Genomic DNA, 13,674 nt, shown 5'->3' with positions numbered 1-13,674 from the left:
TATAGTGAAATACACTCCAAGTAAAAACAGTTCCCTGGCTCATTAACCTCAATAACTCTCTTTTTCAAGCTTCACAAGTACTCATATTTACCTTGGCTCCTCTAGATTGGCAAGCTGGTAGAGCATGTCAAACACATTACACACAAGAGCCATCACTACACCAGGAAGGGATTTCTCCTGAGGGAAAAAGGGAAAATATAAATATACACTTACAAGAAGAATTTTCTCTGCTTATAATTGAAGGTACAAACCATATAAATATTAGTTCTGAAAGACTAGCCACTACCACTCAGAAGACTGTAAGTTCTACATCTCCCCCAACCTGAATGCCAACAGTCCTCATTACATAGTTCTAAAGTTCTAAGTTGTCTGAGAAAAGACCTGTGTCTCTATTAAGGTTGATCCCCAGTACCTGCTCCATGGCATACGATGAACTAAAGACTCCACTGCTGCTGCTGCTAGAGCTGGTTGAGGAGTCTGCTGAGCTCCCAGAAGGGGTCCCACTGCCAGAGGTCTTTACTGTAAGGACTTGCTCATCAGAAAAGCCCAGCTGGTGGAGGAGCTTTTGATCTTTATTCACTGTCAGCTACAAAAAAGTGAAGTTTTTAATTACTGAGAGAGCAAGAAGAAGAAAGTATCACTAAAGTGTCAGCTACTATTTAAACTTACCAGACTATCATTTGTAAATATCTGTATATTATCCACAGGACAGCACAACTGCTTTGCTATCTTCCACCGGACACTGCCTATTGTTTCATTACTGTGGGCCTGTAAAACACAACCCAACATTGGTGAGACAGAATGTATTTACTTATTTTTTAAACAACACTTATTGCACATTTATTATTTCAGAAGCTAGAAACGCAGCTAGAAACTGAGAAGCCCTGACTTTCAAGGCGTCCCTTATGCTTATGCCAGCATTAAATAGTCTGTTTCATTCTCTTTCCAATCCATCATTAGAGATATGGAATCTCAAACTCTCCCTTTTCTGCAATGCCTGCCACTCCTTCCCTTTTCACTGTGCTCCATTTATGCCAACCATCTTGTAGGCTTTGGTACATACTGTTCCCTTTGCCTGGATTGTTCTAAATAAGCACCATTTATTTACTTTGTCACTTTATTCAAATCTTAGCTCAAATGTTACCATCTCAGAGATCTATCTTTATCTAAAACAGCCCATGTATATCTAACACCTTCTGCCAAGTTATCCTGCCTACTCTTTTTCTTTACAACACTATAATCACTTGCTATTATGTTATGTATTTATCTATTTAGCTGCGTGTACTTCAGTTTCATTTCACATTTATAGCCATGACTCATGCAGCTATCACCATCAACACTGTTCTTAACAAAAATGACAAATAACAAATCATGAAAATGGCTACAGAACTTCATGTAAACTTACCTCTACAGTGAAAGTATCTTTGGTAGACTCATAAGTAACATTAAGAGTTAAAATATGTCCATGAAATGATGCACCATGAGGTAGAATAGTTCGTGGAACACAGTAAAAATCCTTGGAAAAAAAGTTAAGTCAGATGCATTATTCCATTAGAAAACACGTCAAAAAACATATACTTAACATACCTTTATCTAGTAATGATGAATGAGGTTGCATAAAAAAATAAAAACCAATGCATACCTCTATTGTGATCACGTAGCGTTCAGCCAGAAGAAGTAATCTCTCAATTATCACAAGTTTTGTGGATCTACAGATTAAAGGAAAGTAACAAACTTTAAAATGTATTTTAAATGAACTGTTGAGTTCTGCTCAATTCTGCTATTTTTTTTACCAAAACTATAATAATTAGTAGTCAATGGTCAAATCTGAAATCTGCAAAGATTATAAACTTCCCTTTCGCCCAATGAGGAGGTGGATTCACCTACTCACAACATAGTGCAGACAGAATAGGGAGGAAAGGACTGTTCCTCTCACATTTCCTTTCTTCCTTTCATTTTTCAAACCAGGGCTTTAGAAATAGAGGACCTGAGTCTCCAGGTCTATCTACTATCAATCACCAAAGATAAACAATTAAGAATCTGACCCTCATAACTATACGTGTCACAAAATTCTGTAAACAAAGGAATTTGACAAAGTTCTGAAGTATTTGAAAAGTGGGAGACAAATACAAACCAGTAGATATGCTATTTGAAAATTAAATCTGGCTGGGTACCAATGGTTCAGACCTGTAATTCTAGCTACTTGGAGGCTGCGACCAAGAGGATGGAGATTCAAAGCCACCTGGGGAAGAAAAGTCTGTAAGACTCCATCTCCAACGAACTAGCATAAAGCTGGAGGACAACTGGTAGAGTGCCAGCTGCTCGAGCAAGTATGAGTCCCTGAGTTCAAACCTCAGTACCAACATAACAATGTGATTAAGCACATAAGCTCTAATGAACATGTCTGAGTTAAATTCTTCTAGAACCTGTAATTCATGTTCTATCCCCCTCCGAATTGGAATGATTATGGGGAATGTCAAAAACTTCTTTCAAAAATGTTAAAATAAGATAAACTACAATGCTCTGGTTGAAATCCAACTGTGAAATTGTATTATGAACTCAACTTAAGATCTATAACAAGACAATTAAAAAATGTGCTTTTTCCCCTACAGTCAGCCAAATATTTAAGTGATTCAGAATAAAAAAACAAGCAAGAAGAAAAATAAGTACATTCATTTTAAGAAACAGTAGTTTGAAATTCCAATCCAATAGTTTCTGAATGATTTATCTGATAAATTGTTAATGAACTTAGTAACTGAGAGACCTCTAAGTAACTGAGTACATCTCACAAATGTGTAACAGAGAATTCTTAATAAAGTCTACTCTTTTTTTTTTTTTTTCTGGTCTTGGGGCTTGAACTCTGGGCCTGGGTGCGGTCTCTCAGCTTCTTTTGCTCAAGGCTAGCGTTTTTTCTGAGTATTTTACTAGAGATAAGAGTCTCACACTTTCCTGCCTAGGCTGACTTTGAACTGTGATCTTCAGATCTCAGCCTCCTGAGTAGCATGAGCCACCAGCACCCAGCAAGAAGTTTATTCTTAATGAAGTACTTTGTTTCAAGACCATGAGAATAGAAAAACGTGAGTATTCCAAATCCTACATGGAATCTATAACCACTTCTGCCATTAAAAAATGAAGTCTGGGGCTGGGAAGGTGGCTCAGTGGTAGAGCACTTGCCTTGCATGCCTGAGGCCCTGGGTTCGATTCCTCAGCCCCACATAAAGCAAAAACAAAACAAAAAGCCAGAAATGGTGTTGTGGCTCAAGTGGTAGAGCGCTAGCCTTGAGCTGAAGAGCTGAGGGACAGCGCCCAGGCCCAGAGTTCAGGCCCCACGACCAGACACCCCCTCCCCCCCACAAAAAAAGTGAAGTCTGAATTGTTTCTTTCACAGTAATGCAGCAACACAATATTGAACACATTTTAAAAATTATTTAAAAAGAAGAATATGAGCCAGGATATAGTCCATGTTCCTAAGTATCTCTACACAAAACTGACCTTAGGGGGAATACATAAGTCCTAGCACCAGAGGATAGCAGAGCAACGCACAAAGCACAAGCCTTACTCTAAGGCCTACTGTGGTTCTGGGGGAATCCGTGACTGGTACTACCTAATGAATTCCGCTCAGAAAACCCCACAGGCTATCTTAGTCACTTGAAACTAGTTACTATGCTCTGAAAACATTCCTCACTTCTCCTTTCTACTTTAAAGAAGTTAAGCAAACAGTAAACTCAGATTTCACAGATAATATCTTACAACTCTAAAAGTAGGCAATTTAAATAAGAGACATCAACCTGAAGTTTTAATAAGTAAGGATAAATGTTTTCACCAAAAATTATTTCAGAAAGAGATTTTCGGCAAATATTTTAAGTGACTATGTTTATTCTTTTTTTTTGGGGGGGGGGTCCGGTCGTGGGGCCTGAACTCTGGGCCTGGGCGCTGTCCCTCAGCTCTTCAGCTCAAGGCTAGCACTCTACCACTTGAGCCACAGCACCACTTCCGGCTTTTTTCTTTTTTATGTGGTGCTGAGGAATCGAACCCAGGGCCTCAAGCATGCAAGGCAAGCGCTCTACCACTGAGCCACCTTCCCAGCCCACTATGTTTATTCTTCATGTAATAAAAACATCTTTATTCTGTCCTAAAGAGAAAGCTACCCACGGTATACAGAATTAAAGTACTATAAAATAAAAACAATGAGATACATTTCTACAAAACACAATGGTAGGAGCAAAGAAATATTGGGTGATTCTGATGATGACCTGCAGGTCTTTGAGACAGAGATTTGGGGTACATGATGGGGAACTTATAATCTCCAAAATGTGAGTGCTTATAAATGTTAAGATATACAATAAGAAAACCAATAAATAAATATTCCTGGGGGAAAGAAACATACCACTGCAACCAATAAATGTGTATTCATGTGTTGTATGAGTGATTTATTTTCACTTCTATAACTACTTACCTATATGGAGACTGAACAGATGTTGCTACAGTTGGCATGGCTGTTGCTGTAAGCATTTTTGTTGCTCTGGTCACAGCATGTGTTAGAGTGGGGCCACCAAGTGCTGAACTAGCTGCCTATTATAAAACATAATAAAATGATTATAGATTATAGGTTGGTAATTTTTGTTGCAGAAGGCAGTCCTGGGTACTACAGAAATTGGAGCCAAATACTCGGCCTCTTACAATGGGACACCTTCTGGTTGTGACGATGAAAAAAGTCACTGAACATTACTAACTTATCACTGGGAGGCAAACTAAGAGTCAGATGAGAACTACAGGAGAATATGAATATTTGAATTTTTATGACATAATTGACAGAAGTCATTATTGTATAGATTATAGTACATATTTGTTACCAGGAAGATTAACTAACTGACATCTGGTGACAATAAGTTATGCTTTTGTAATACTCCTTATTAGATACAAAGCTTAAGCACAAATTTCAACTGAAAATGAGTATTTAATGCTTTAATGGTTGTGCTAGAAATAAAGCAGTAAAACAAATGAGCTAGTATTAAACAGCAGGCTTCCAATGGACAAAACTACTCAAGACTACTGAGTGCTGTGGTCTTTTTGTTTTGTTGGTCATGGGGCTGGAACTTTGGGCCTGGGCACAGTCCCTCAGCTCTTCAGCTAAAGGCTATAGCACTCTACCACTTGAGCCACAACACCACTTCTGGTTTTCTGAGTGGTTTATTGGAGAAAAGAGTCCCATGGCCTTTCCTGCCTGGGCTGGCTTTGAACTGCAATCCTCAGATCTCAGTCTCCTGAGTAGCTAGGAAAACAGGCATAAGACACTGGTGCCCAGCTGCTGTGGTCTTTAATAGCAATTATAAAAACTATGTAAAACAGAGAAGAACAGGAAAAGAAGCAAGTCCATGCAGAAAATTCCTGCACAGAAAAAAGGCAAGACTATTATTACAAATGTGAATGCTGGGAAGCATATGAGTGAAGCAATGTGGAATATATTGCCCTGTTTCTGAACATAAAGGGAAGAAGATTTCCTACAAAGTATATTTCCACAAAAAAGGCATCAAGACAAATGTCTGTTCCTTAAGCCAAAATACAGAACTTTTATAGTATAACATAGTACTTTTGGTAAATTCTCCAATAGGATCTAGCCACAAACATCAACATTACACATCATCTAAAAACATACAGGAAAAAAGTTAATTTACAGGTTAAATAAAACTTATTACTCACTTCTAATCTTGTATAGCAATCCGCAATAAACTTCTTATGTAAGGACACTGAATCCTACAGGAATGGGAGGAGGAAAGATGAGCAAAAGTGGTCATTATATTCAATGCATATTAGGTAAAAAATGAACTATGTAACTTGAGAGTCGAGATGGGAGAGAATGAAGGAAGGGTGACACTAATCAAGAAACATTTGTACTCATAACTTGACATATGAAATTGTAACCCCTTTGTACAACTATTTAATAAAGAAAAAAGTGTCTGCAACTACACAGGTAGGAAGAAGAAACAAAACAAGAAAGGGGAAGATACATGGAAATTAAAAATGAGGTTTTGGCATTTAGTTGTAATGATTACTCAGAAGAAAACAGCAAAATAAATAGGACAATTTAACGATATACCAAGGATTAGAACTTATCAATAAAAACATACATTTTCTGCATTTTTGTGTAGTACTAACTTCTTTCCTTGGATACTCACTTTCTTTAACCTAGGATTTAGATTAATATAACTGTAGTTTATGATCAACTGAATAGCTTCATTGGCAATTTCTTCATCAGGTGATTCCATGGCAATTTTCCAAATGAAATCCATTCCTATCAATTCCAATTTTTCAACATACTGTTCAAAATAAAAACATTAAATTATGTTTAAATAAAGTTATATAGCAAAGTAGGATCACAAAATTATAGATAATAAGCCGGACGCTGGTGGCTCACGCCTGTAATCCTAGCTACTCAGGAGGCTGAGATCTGAGGATCACGGTTCAAAGCCAGCCTGGGCAGGAAAGTCCGTGAGACTCTTATCTTCAATAAACCACCAGAAAACTGGAAGTGGCGCTATAGCTCAAGTGGTAGAGCACTCGCTTTGAGTTGAAGAGCGCAGGGACAGCGCCCAAGCCAAGAGTTCAAGTCCCACGACCGACAAAAAAAAATATATAGATAATAGCTTTCTGTTACATTATGATTCTGAAATTCTTCAGTTCAATAATGAATTAAGGCTGCAAAAAGCTAGCTATAAGTGAAAACACTACTAAACTGATATGAAACTTTAAAACAAAAATCTACCAACTACAGAAACCATGGATAACTCCATGTAAACCATGGAGATGATTCTGTAGACACTTCTTGAACCCAAGCTGGACATTTATCCAAATAGGCTATTGATACAGAAACCATGAAGAAGTGAGATAGCAACCATCTTTGTGAGTTTTTCTTCAAAAGGAAGAGCATCAAGCTAGAAGTAGCTACAAATTCATGTTCTTAACTTGGGTATTTCCAAAGATAAGGTAGAAGAAGTAGGATCCAGAGTTTACCAGACCTTATAAATATTCTGACCACTCTAAGAAGACAGGACATAATTGAAAGGACCTTATTTTTGCAATTATCACCAGTATTAGAACTTGAATTCAGAGCCTTGCATTATCTGTTGAAGAATGGCTACTATTTAAGCCACACTCTACTTCTGGCTTTTTGGTAAATAACTGGAGATTAGGGTCTTGGATTTATTTTTGCTTGGGATGACTTCAAACTGAGAAGTTTAGCTCTCAACCTCCTGAGTAGGCCAGATTACAGATGTGAGGCATCAGTGTCTGCCTTGCTTTTATTTTTTTTAAGGATACATGTAAATAAATGTAAGCTATATATGTTGTACAGATTCCCGTTTTCCTGCTTCATTTTTCTTAAAATTTATTCTGCAGGGCTGGGAAGGTGGCTCAGTGGCAGAGTGCTTGCCTTACATGCATGAGGCCTTGGGTTTGATTCCTCAGTACCACATAAGCAGAAAAAGCCAGAAGTGGTGCTGTGGCTCAAGTGGTAGAGTACTAGCCTTGACCTGAAGAGCTGAGGGATAGTGCCCAGGCCCAGAGTTCAGGACCCATGACCAAAAAAAAGAAAAAAAAATTTACTCTGCAATCCCTGCTATTGAGATCATAGAACTGAAAACTCTTGTGACTTTAGGTACAGATGAATTGGATGCCTAGATAGGAAACTATTCCCTTTCAATATTCACCTAGCCACAAGAGGGCACCACTGCCCCTTGATAAAAAGAAGCCAAGTTAATTATGAGGAGAAAGCATGATCCTTCGTGAGGCTGGTTAGGTGAGGCTGGTTAGGTGAGGCTGTACTGGACAGGGAGCCTCCAGGGCATCTGAAAGAGAGACGTCTGACAATGCACACGTTTTCTTTCAATTAGGACACATGAGTTTTGTTGTTTATTTTGTTAAGTATCAAATAGATAATCTAAATTATCTGGATTTGAGAACAATGTACTTACCAATTGAGCGCCTTGTCTTTTTAATCGATGATCACAGAGATTCACATTTTCAAAAAAAGTCTTAAATAAGTTAAAACCTGAAATTATAGAATGTCACATAAATTCTATACTCTAAGTAACGCTGAAAGTCAATGAAAAGATTCAAGTGGGTCAGCAGCTTAAAACACAAAATTCTTAGCAACAGTTTATTAGATATGGTATCAAAAGCACAAGCAGCTATTGTAAAGCGACATGGGAAGACTAAGAGTTCCAAAATCAGCCTGAGCAACACACTTGGACCCTATCTCAGAAAGATAAACAGTCAAGTGTAGTGGATTACACCTATAATACTGTAGCTAGATCTCAGGACCTGAGATCTGAGCATTCCAGTTAAGAGATCAGTAGGGTAGACAAATCTGAGACTCTTATCTCCAATTAGCCAACAAACATTTGGAACTGAAGAGTGACTCACGCAGTAGTGGAAACAGTATAAAAAGAACAGGAGGCCCTGAAGTCATGCCCCGATACTAGCATGAACTCACTCCACAAAGAAAGAAAGATAATTTAAAATCCCACAAGCACTAGAAATATACAGACATCAAGGTGCACTTTAAACATAAGTAGATATGTTAAATTGACAACCTTTTGTATAAATACAGGTAAATTGCATGTAATCAAAATCTACACCAGTGTTTCAAAGGACACAATCAGGAAAATGATACAAGCAAAATAGGAAGATTTGCAAAAAATGTAACTGTATCCAAAATTTGAAAAGAACTTCTACAACTCAACAATCAAAAGACAAACAACTCAATAAAAAGATGGGCAAAGGAGTTGAACAGATATTTTACTAAAAGATATATGCAAATAGTCAAGAAATCAGAGTAGGCAGATTCTTAGTATCATTATGCATCGGGGAGAAAACATACTGCCTCACACCTACTAGGTGTTATAAAAAAATAAGGCGAGACAATCTTAACTATTGCTGAGTGTGTGAAACTAGAACCATGTATTTTCAGTAGGATTATGTTCATGTTTATTTGTTTGTTTTTCTTCTGCTGTTAGGATGGACTTGGGGGTTGAACACAGGACCTCTAGCCTGTTAGGCAGATGCTTAAGCCATGCTTACAGCTCTTTACTAGTGGGATTATAAAATGTGTAAGTTTGCTTACCATTCATAGTGATTTCATATGACTCCAATTTTAGTATTTTCTCCTTGAAGAGTTGCTGCTGAACATCACTCTCAAGATCATGCTGACCTTTTGTAAACCACTCAAAACACATCTGTGGATTAAGACGGAAATGATCCTATAAAAACCGAACTCCTTTCTAAGCAAAAACTCACAGCACACGGGGAAAGCAAAAGACATTATCTTTTAATGCTTATTTAATTGTCACATGTCACTCAAATTTGAAATGTTTGCAATTATGAAGTTAAATAAAAAACTGCTACAATCTTTTCCCCAGTCAATCCAAATTTACACTCATACTGTGGATTTTCCATCAATTTTTTAAGCCTTACAGTGCCAAGCATGGTGCTAGCTATTGTCATGTACTTAGTCCTCTCAACAATCCTATGAAGGAATTAATATGATTCTGTAACAATGACATGTGAGACTAATTGTTAGCAAACATCAAAGCAAGTATTTATGCTCCTGGTTTATTATAATTTTGACAAGCTGCTTTTCCTTAAGTGTTACTAGGATACAACATCAAGGCGGGGAACTCAAGGCAGGGAATTAAAATATATACTTAATTCCTCATCTGTACACTTTTGGTTGAATTTGGTATTTTGTTCAGAATGATATAAAAATCATCCAAAAATTCCCACATTCATTTATATCAGGGATATATATTTCACAAAACATCTTTTCCAGTATTGGTAATTTACCAATCAATGCTTATATAAACTGAAAAGTATTTGGAAATTTAAGGTATGAGGTACAAAAAAAATTTGAGATGAAAAAAAGAGTGAAGTGTGTAAATACCTTTGCCTTACTTAACTACAATCCTACCTTCTTACCTCTCGATCTAATTCACAAACATCCTGTCCAGTCACAAGGCACTCCCAGATTTCCTTGGCTCGGTTCCACCCAAGATATAGGGTGGCTTCTTGCAAGAAAAATGCTAGAAACTTCAGGTGTGCCTCTAAATACTGCAAAAAGAAATAATATGAATCTGTTAACTTTAGGCCTCCATACCTAAAAGAAACACTGAAACAAAGACACTTCCTCAAATCTATTACAAATTCAGTTGTTTCTAAATGTCAGTAACATTTAATTCCAGTAATTTGAAAGTAAAACATCACAAACTTACAAATAAAAGACTAAGATTTTTGAAAAACTACCAGTTAAGTTTATTTAAAAGGCATAACTCATTATCTACAGATACTGAAGACAAAAACTAATCTTAGGGGCTGGGAAGGTGGCTCAGTGGTAGAGCGCTTGCCTTGCATGCATGAGGCCTTGGGTTCAATTCCTCAGCACCACATAAGCAAAAAGAAAAAAGCCGGAAGTGGCGCTGTGGCTCAAGTGGTAGAGTGCTAGCCTTGAGCTGAAGAGCTGAGGGACAGCGCCCAGGCCCAGAGTTCAGGCCCCATGACTGGACCCAAAAAACAAACAAACAAAAAAACTAATCTTATTATTATAGGCAATTCTTAGATAGTATTGAAATATTAAGTCACAAATATTTTTCTAAACGTCAATTTGAAATTATTGTCAAAAAACTAAATTGTTCCATCTTAAAAAGATAGCTGGCACCAGTGGCTCATACCTGTAATCCTAGCTACTTAAGACAAAGATTTGACACTCAATCACAATCAAAAAAAAAAAAAAAAGAACCCCGGGGAAGGTAGGGAGGGAAGGGATGGTGGGGGGAAAACAATGGAGGGGGTAACAATGTTCAAGAGGAAGTGTACTCATTACCTCACTCATGTAACTGTAACCCTCTGTATAGTATCTTTACAATAAAAAAATAAAAAAGACAAAGATTTGAGAATCACAGTTCAAAGTTAGCCCCAGTAGGAAAGTCTGTGAGACTTTTATCTTCAATTGACTACCAAAAACCTGGAAAAAGAACTGTGGCTCAAGTGGAACAGTGCTAGCCTTGAGCAGAAAAGCTCATGTTCCTTCTTTATGGTTATACCCACCAAGCATGACTTTTACAGTTCAAGCAGAAAAGAGTCAAGTCAATGCTGAAAATCATGAAATAAAAACACAGTGCCTGATACCTCCCGGTAAGTGTATCGGCCATCTACTAGGGTCAAACCAGTCAAGCCTCCAGGTCCAGCTACAGCTGCTGCAAGTCGATGACAAGCTATCAAACTTCCTGTTACCAGTTTCACTATTTCAAAATTTTTCTTCAAATCTTGAATAATGCTCTTGAAAGAAATAACAAAGAAGAGTGGTATGAAAATTTTGTAGGTTTAATAGAACTTCTATTTTCAGTTTTAATTTCATGTGAGGGAAAAAACAAAGATTATTTCTTCACATTTCTTTTGTAATAGTAAACAAAATCAATCCGGTATGTACATTTAATAGGGAATAAAGATACTAGTTAACTTTTTACATCTAAAAGAGTTTTGAGTTTTCAGTTCCTGTCACTTTTCTAGATCTTTCTTCCTAGGTCTACAACATTGAGAAAAGAAAGACTAGTTCTTTAGGCCAAGTAATCTTTTTGCAATATAAAATGAGTTTTTACAAAAGCTGAGCGCTGATGGCTCACACCTATAATCCTAGCTATTCCGGTGGCTGAGATCTGAGGATCATAGTTCAAAGCCAACCCGGGCAGGAAAGTACATGAGTACAATAAACCACTCAGAAAACCGGAAGTGGCACTGTGGTTCAAGCGGTGGAGTGCTCGTCTTGAGCTGAAGAGTGCAGGGACAGCGTCCAAGCCCAGAGTTCAAGCCCCATGACCAACAATAGAACAAAACAAAACAAAAGCTTTTACATTTAAAAAAATTGGCTTAGTTATTTCTAAAAATAAACAAAAACAAAAGGAGTAAAGGATATACCACAAGAATAACACCATAGATACTTAATTTCAAGATTATCAAATGATTTAAATTGCATTAATAATAACCACAATGATAAAAGACAGTGACAATAAACTAAAAAATTTTAGCCTTATTTTGTTACAAAAGTAATTACAGTAATCCAAAGTAGCTATACTCTTACCTTGTCTTGCTTCTGATATGTTTGTTTTATGAATGAGCGGGTGATTTCATGGAGCTGACGTAAAGCTGGCACCACCCACACAAACTGGGGGTTACTAAGCTGAGATGACTAGAGTTAAGAAGAAGTTATATTAAATAAATTTAGAGATAAACAACAGATTTGTGTATTAGCTACAAAAAATTTTCAAGTCAATTAGGTTTTATTGTTAAACATTCTATTATTTTCCTCTTCATACTGCTAATTCATAGCTTATCTTCATGCACTCCTAATTCAGTCTTCAACTTCTTATTCTGCATGCAATTTCTTAAGGCCAACAACTGCAAACAGGAGTGGATGTGAAATGACAGTAAATGTATAGGAGTGTACCAGCAAAAAACAGACAACAAGGAATTAGCAACTTCAGAGGATAGATTAAGTAGCACAGGCTGCTTAAGACATATTAACAAAATAAAATAAATTCATGGTGAAAGCCTAATAGTCAGCAAGCTGGCAAGCAAAATGGACTAAGAATAGGCTTTCTTTAATTATATCATTAAGATAGCAACAATCCAATCAAGACATTAACTGTGGTCTACATAGTAAGGAAAACATGTTTCCATTTCTCAGAACAATTTATGTAAGAACTACTATTTGTATTAATAGGGTTGGGGGTACAACTAAGAGGCAGAGCATGTGCTTAATATACATAAGGCTCTGGATTCAATCCCCAGTCTCACATCCCATTTATCCCCCTATCAACCCCATACTTTTTTATTAATTATTAGTTTCCTCACATTAAACTTTATAATTCAAAACATTTTCAAAAATATTATTTCTGAAACTGCTCCATGACAATCTAGTCTGACATTCATGAAATTGTTTTCTCTTGAAAAAGAAAAGCAGTATCCTTTGAACTATGAAATCTCATTGTAAAATTTCGAATAACAGATTAAATATTGTTGATAATCTGGTTATTAATTTTTAAAAAAGAAAGCAATTAAATCTTAAGTCCTTAACATGTCTTTAAGAAGCTAAAATTTTTGTTTTAAAAGCATTCTTGTTTTATAGGCTCTTTCTACAAAAGACCCCTGTGGGGAGGAAAAATAATTTTAAGTCTTTTGCAGAAAAACATGTTACTGCTGAATACGTCAATGTGTGTAAGCTATGGACAAAAACTATAATGTTTTTCTTGTCTCACGGAGATTCAGCCAATTAGTAAATACCATTATTTCCTGGATTCTAAGATAGAGGAGTTATATACATTTCCAAATTGACTTCTTACAAATTTCATCAAAAGAAACTAATTAATCACTAATCTGGGTGTAAGTTTTGACAGTTCTAACATGAGGATGCAAATTAACTGTATACAAAAGGTGTGTGTTCAGGTACTATCAAGTTCAGAAGAGGATGATTTTTTAACTTAAATTTGGTTCACTAATTTGTTGCTTAATATTATCAAAAAGGTTACATTATGATGCAAGACTGACTAATCTGCAATTAAAGTAAGCAGTCAATGGTCTCAGATTAAAGCATTTTTTTCAAAACGAGAAGCTGATGTGACAAGATTC

At 36.6% G+C, this 13,674-nt stretch overlaps 1 protein-coding gene across 1 annotated transcript in view; it reads right to left on the bottom strand.

Annotated features, from left to right (window-relative positions):
* Usp24 (ubiquitin specific peptidase 24) overlaps positions 1–13,674 on the bottom strand; it is a 137,399-nt gene that overhangs the window by 77,837 nt on the left and 45,888 nt on the right. Inside the window, exons 17-29 of the mRNA XM_013022271.1 lie at positions 12,128–12,235; positions 11,179–11,328; positions 9,973–10,104; positions 9,122–9,233; positions 7,971–8,047; positions 6,177–6,317; positions 5,701–5,754; positions 4,457–4,572; positions 1,643–1,709; positions 1,406–1,516; positions 670–768; positions 413–586; positions 92–177 (exon numbers count right to left, since the gene is read on the bottom strand). Of these exons, the coding sequence (XP_012877725.1) occupies positions 92–177; positions 413–586; positions 670–768; positions 1,406–1,516; positions 1,643–1,709; positions 4,457–4,572; positions 5,701–5,754; positions 6,177–6,317; positions 7,971–8,047; positions 9,122–9,233; positions 9,973–10,104; positions 11,179–11,328; positions 12,128–12,235 (1,427 nt within the window). The remainder of the gene's footprint in view (positions 1–91; positions 178–412; positions 587–669; positions 769–1,405; positions 1,517–1,642; positions 1,710–4,456; positions 4,573–5,700; positions 5,755–6,176; positions 6,318–7,970; positions 8,048–9,121; positions 9,234–9,972; positions 10,105–11,178; positions 11,329–12,127; positions 12,236–13,674) is intronic.

This window comes from Dipodomys ordii, unplaced genomic scaffold (assembly GCF_000151885.1).
Source record: "Dipodomys ordii isolate 6190 unplaced genomic scaffold, Dord_2.0 Scaffold61, whole genome shotgun sequence".
NCBI classification, from domain to species: Eukaryota; Metazoa; Chordata; class Mammalia; order Rodentia; family Heteromyidae; genus Dipodomys; species Dipodomys ordii.
The sequence above is the reverse complement of the archived record's forward strand: the minus strand, read 5'-3'. Positions and strand labels throughout refer to the sequence as shown.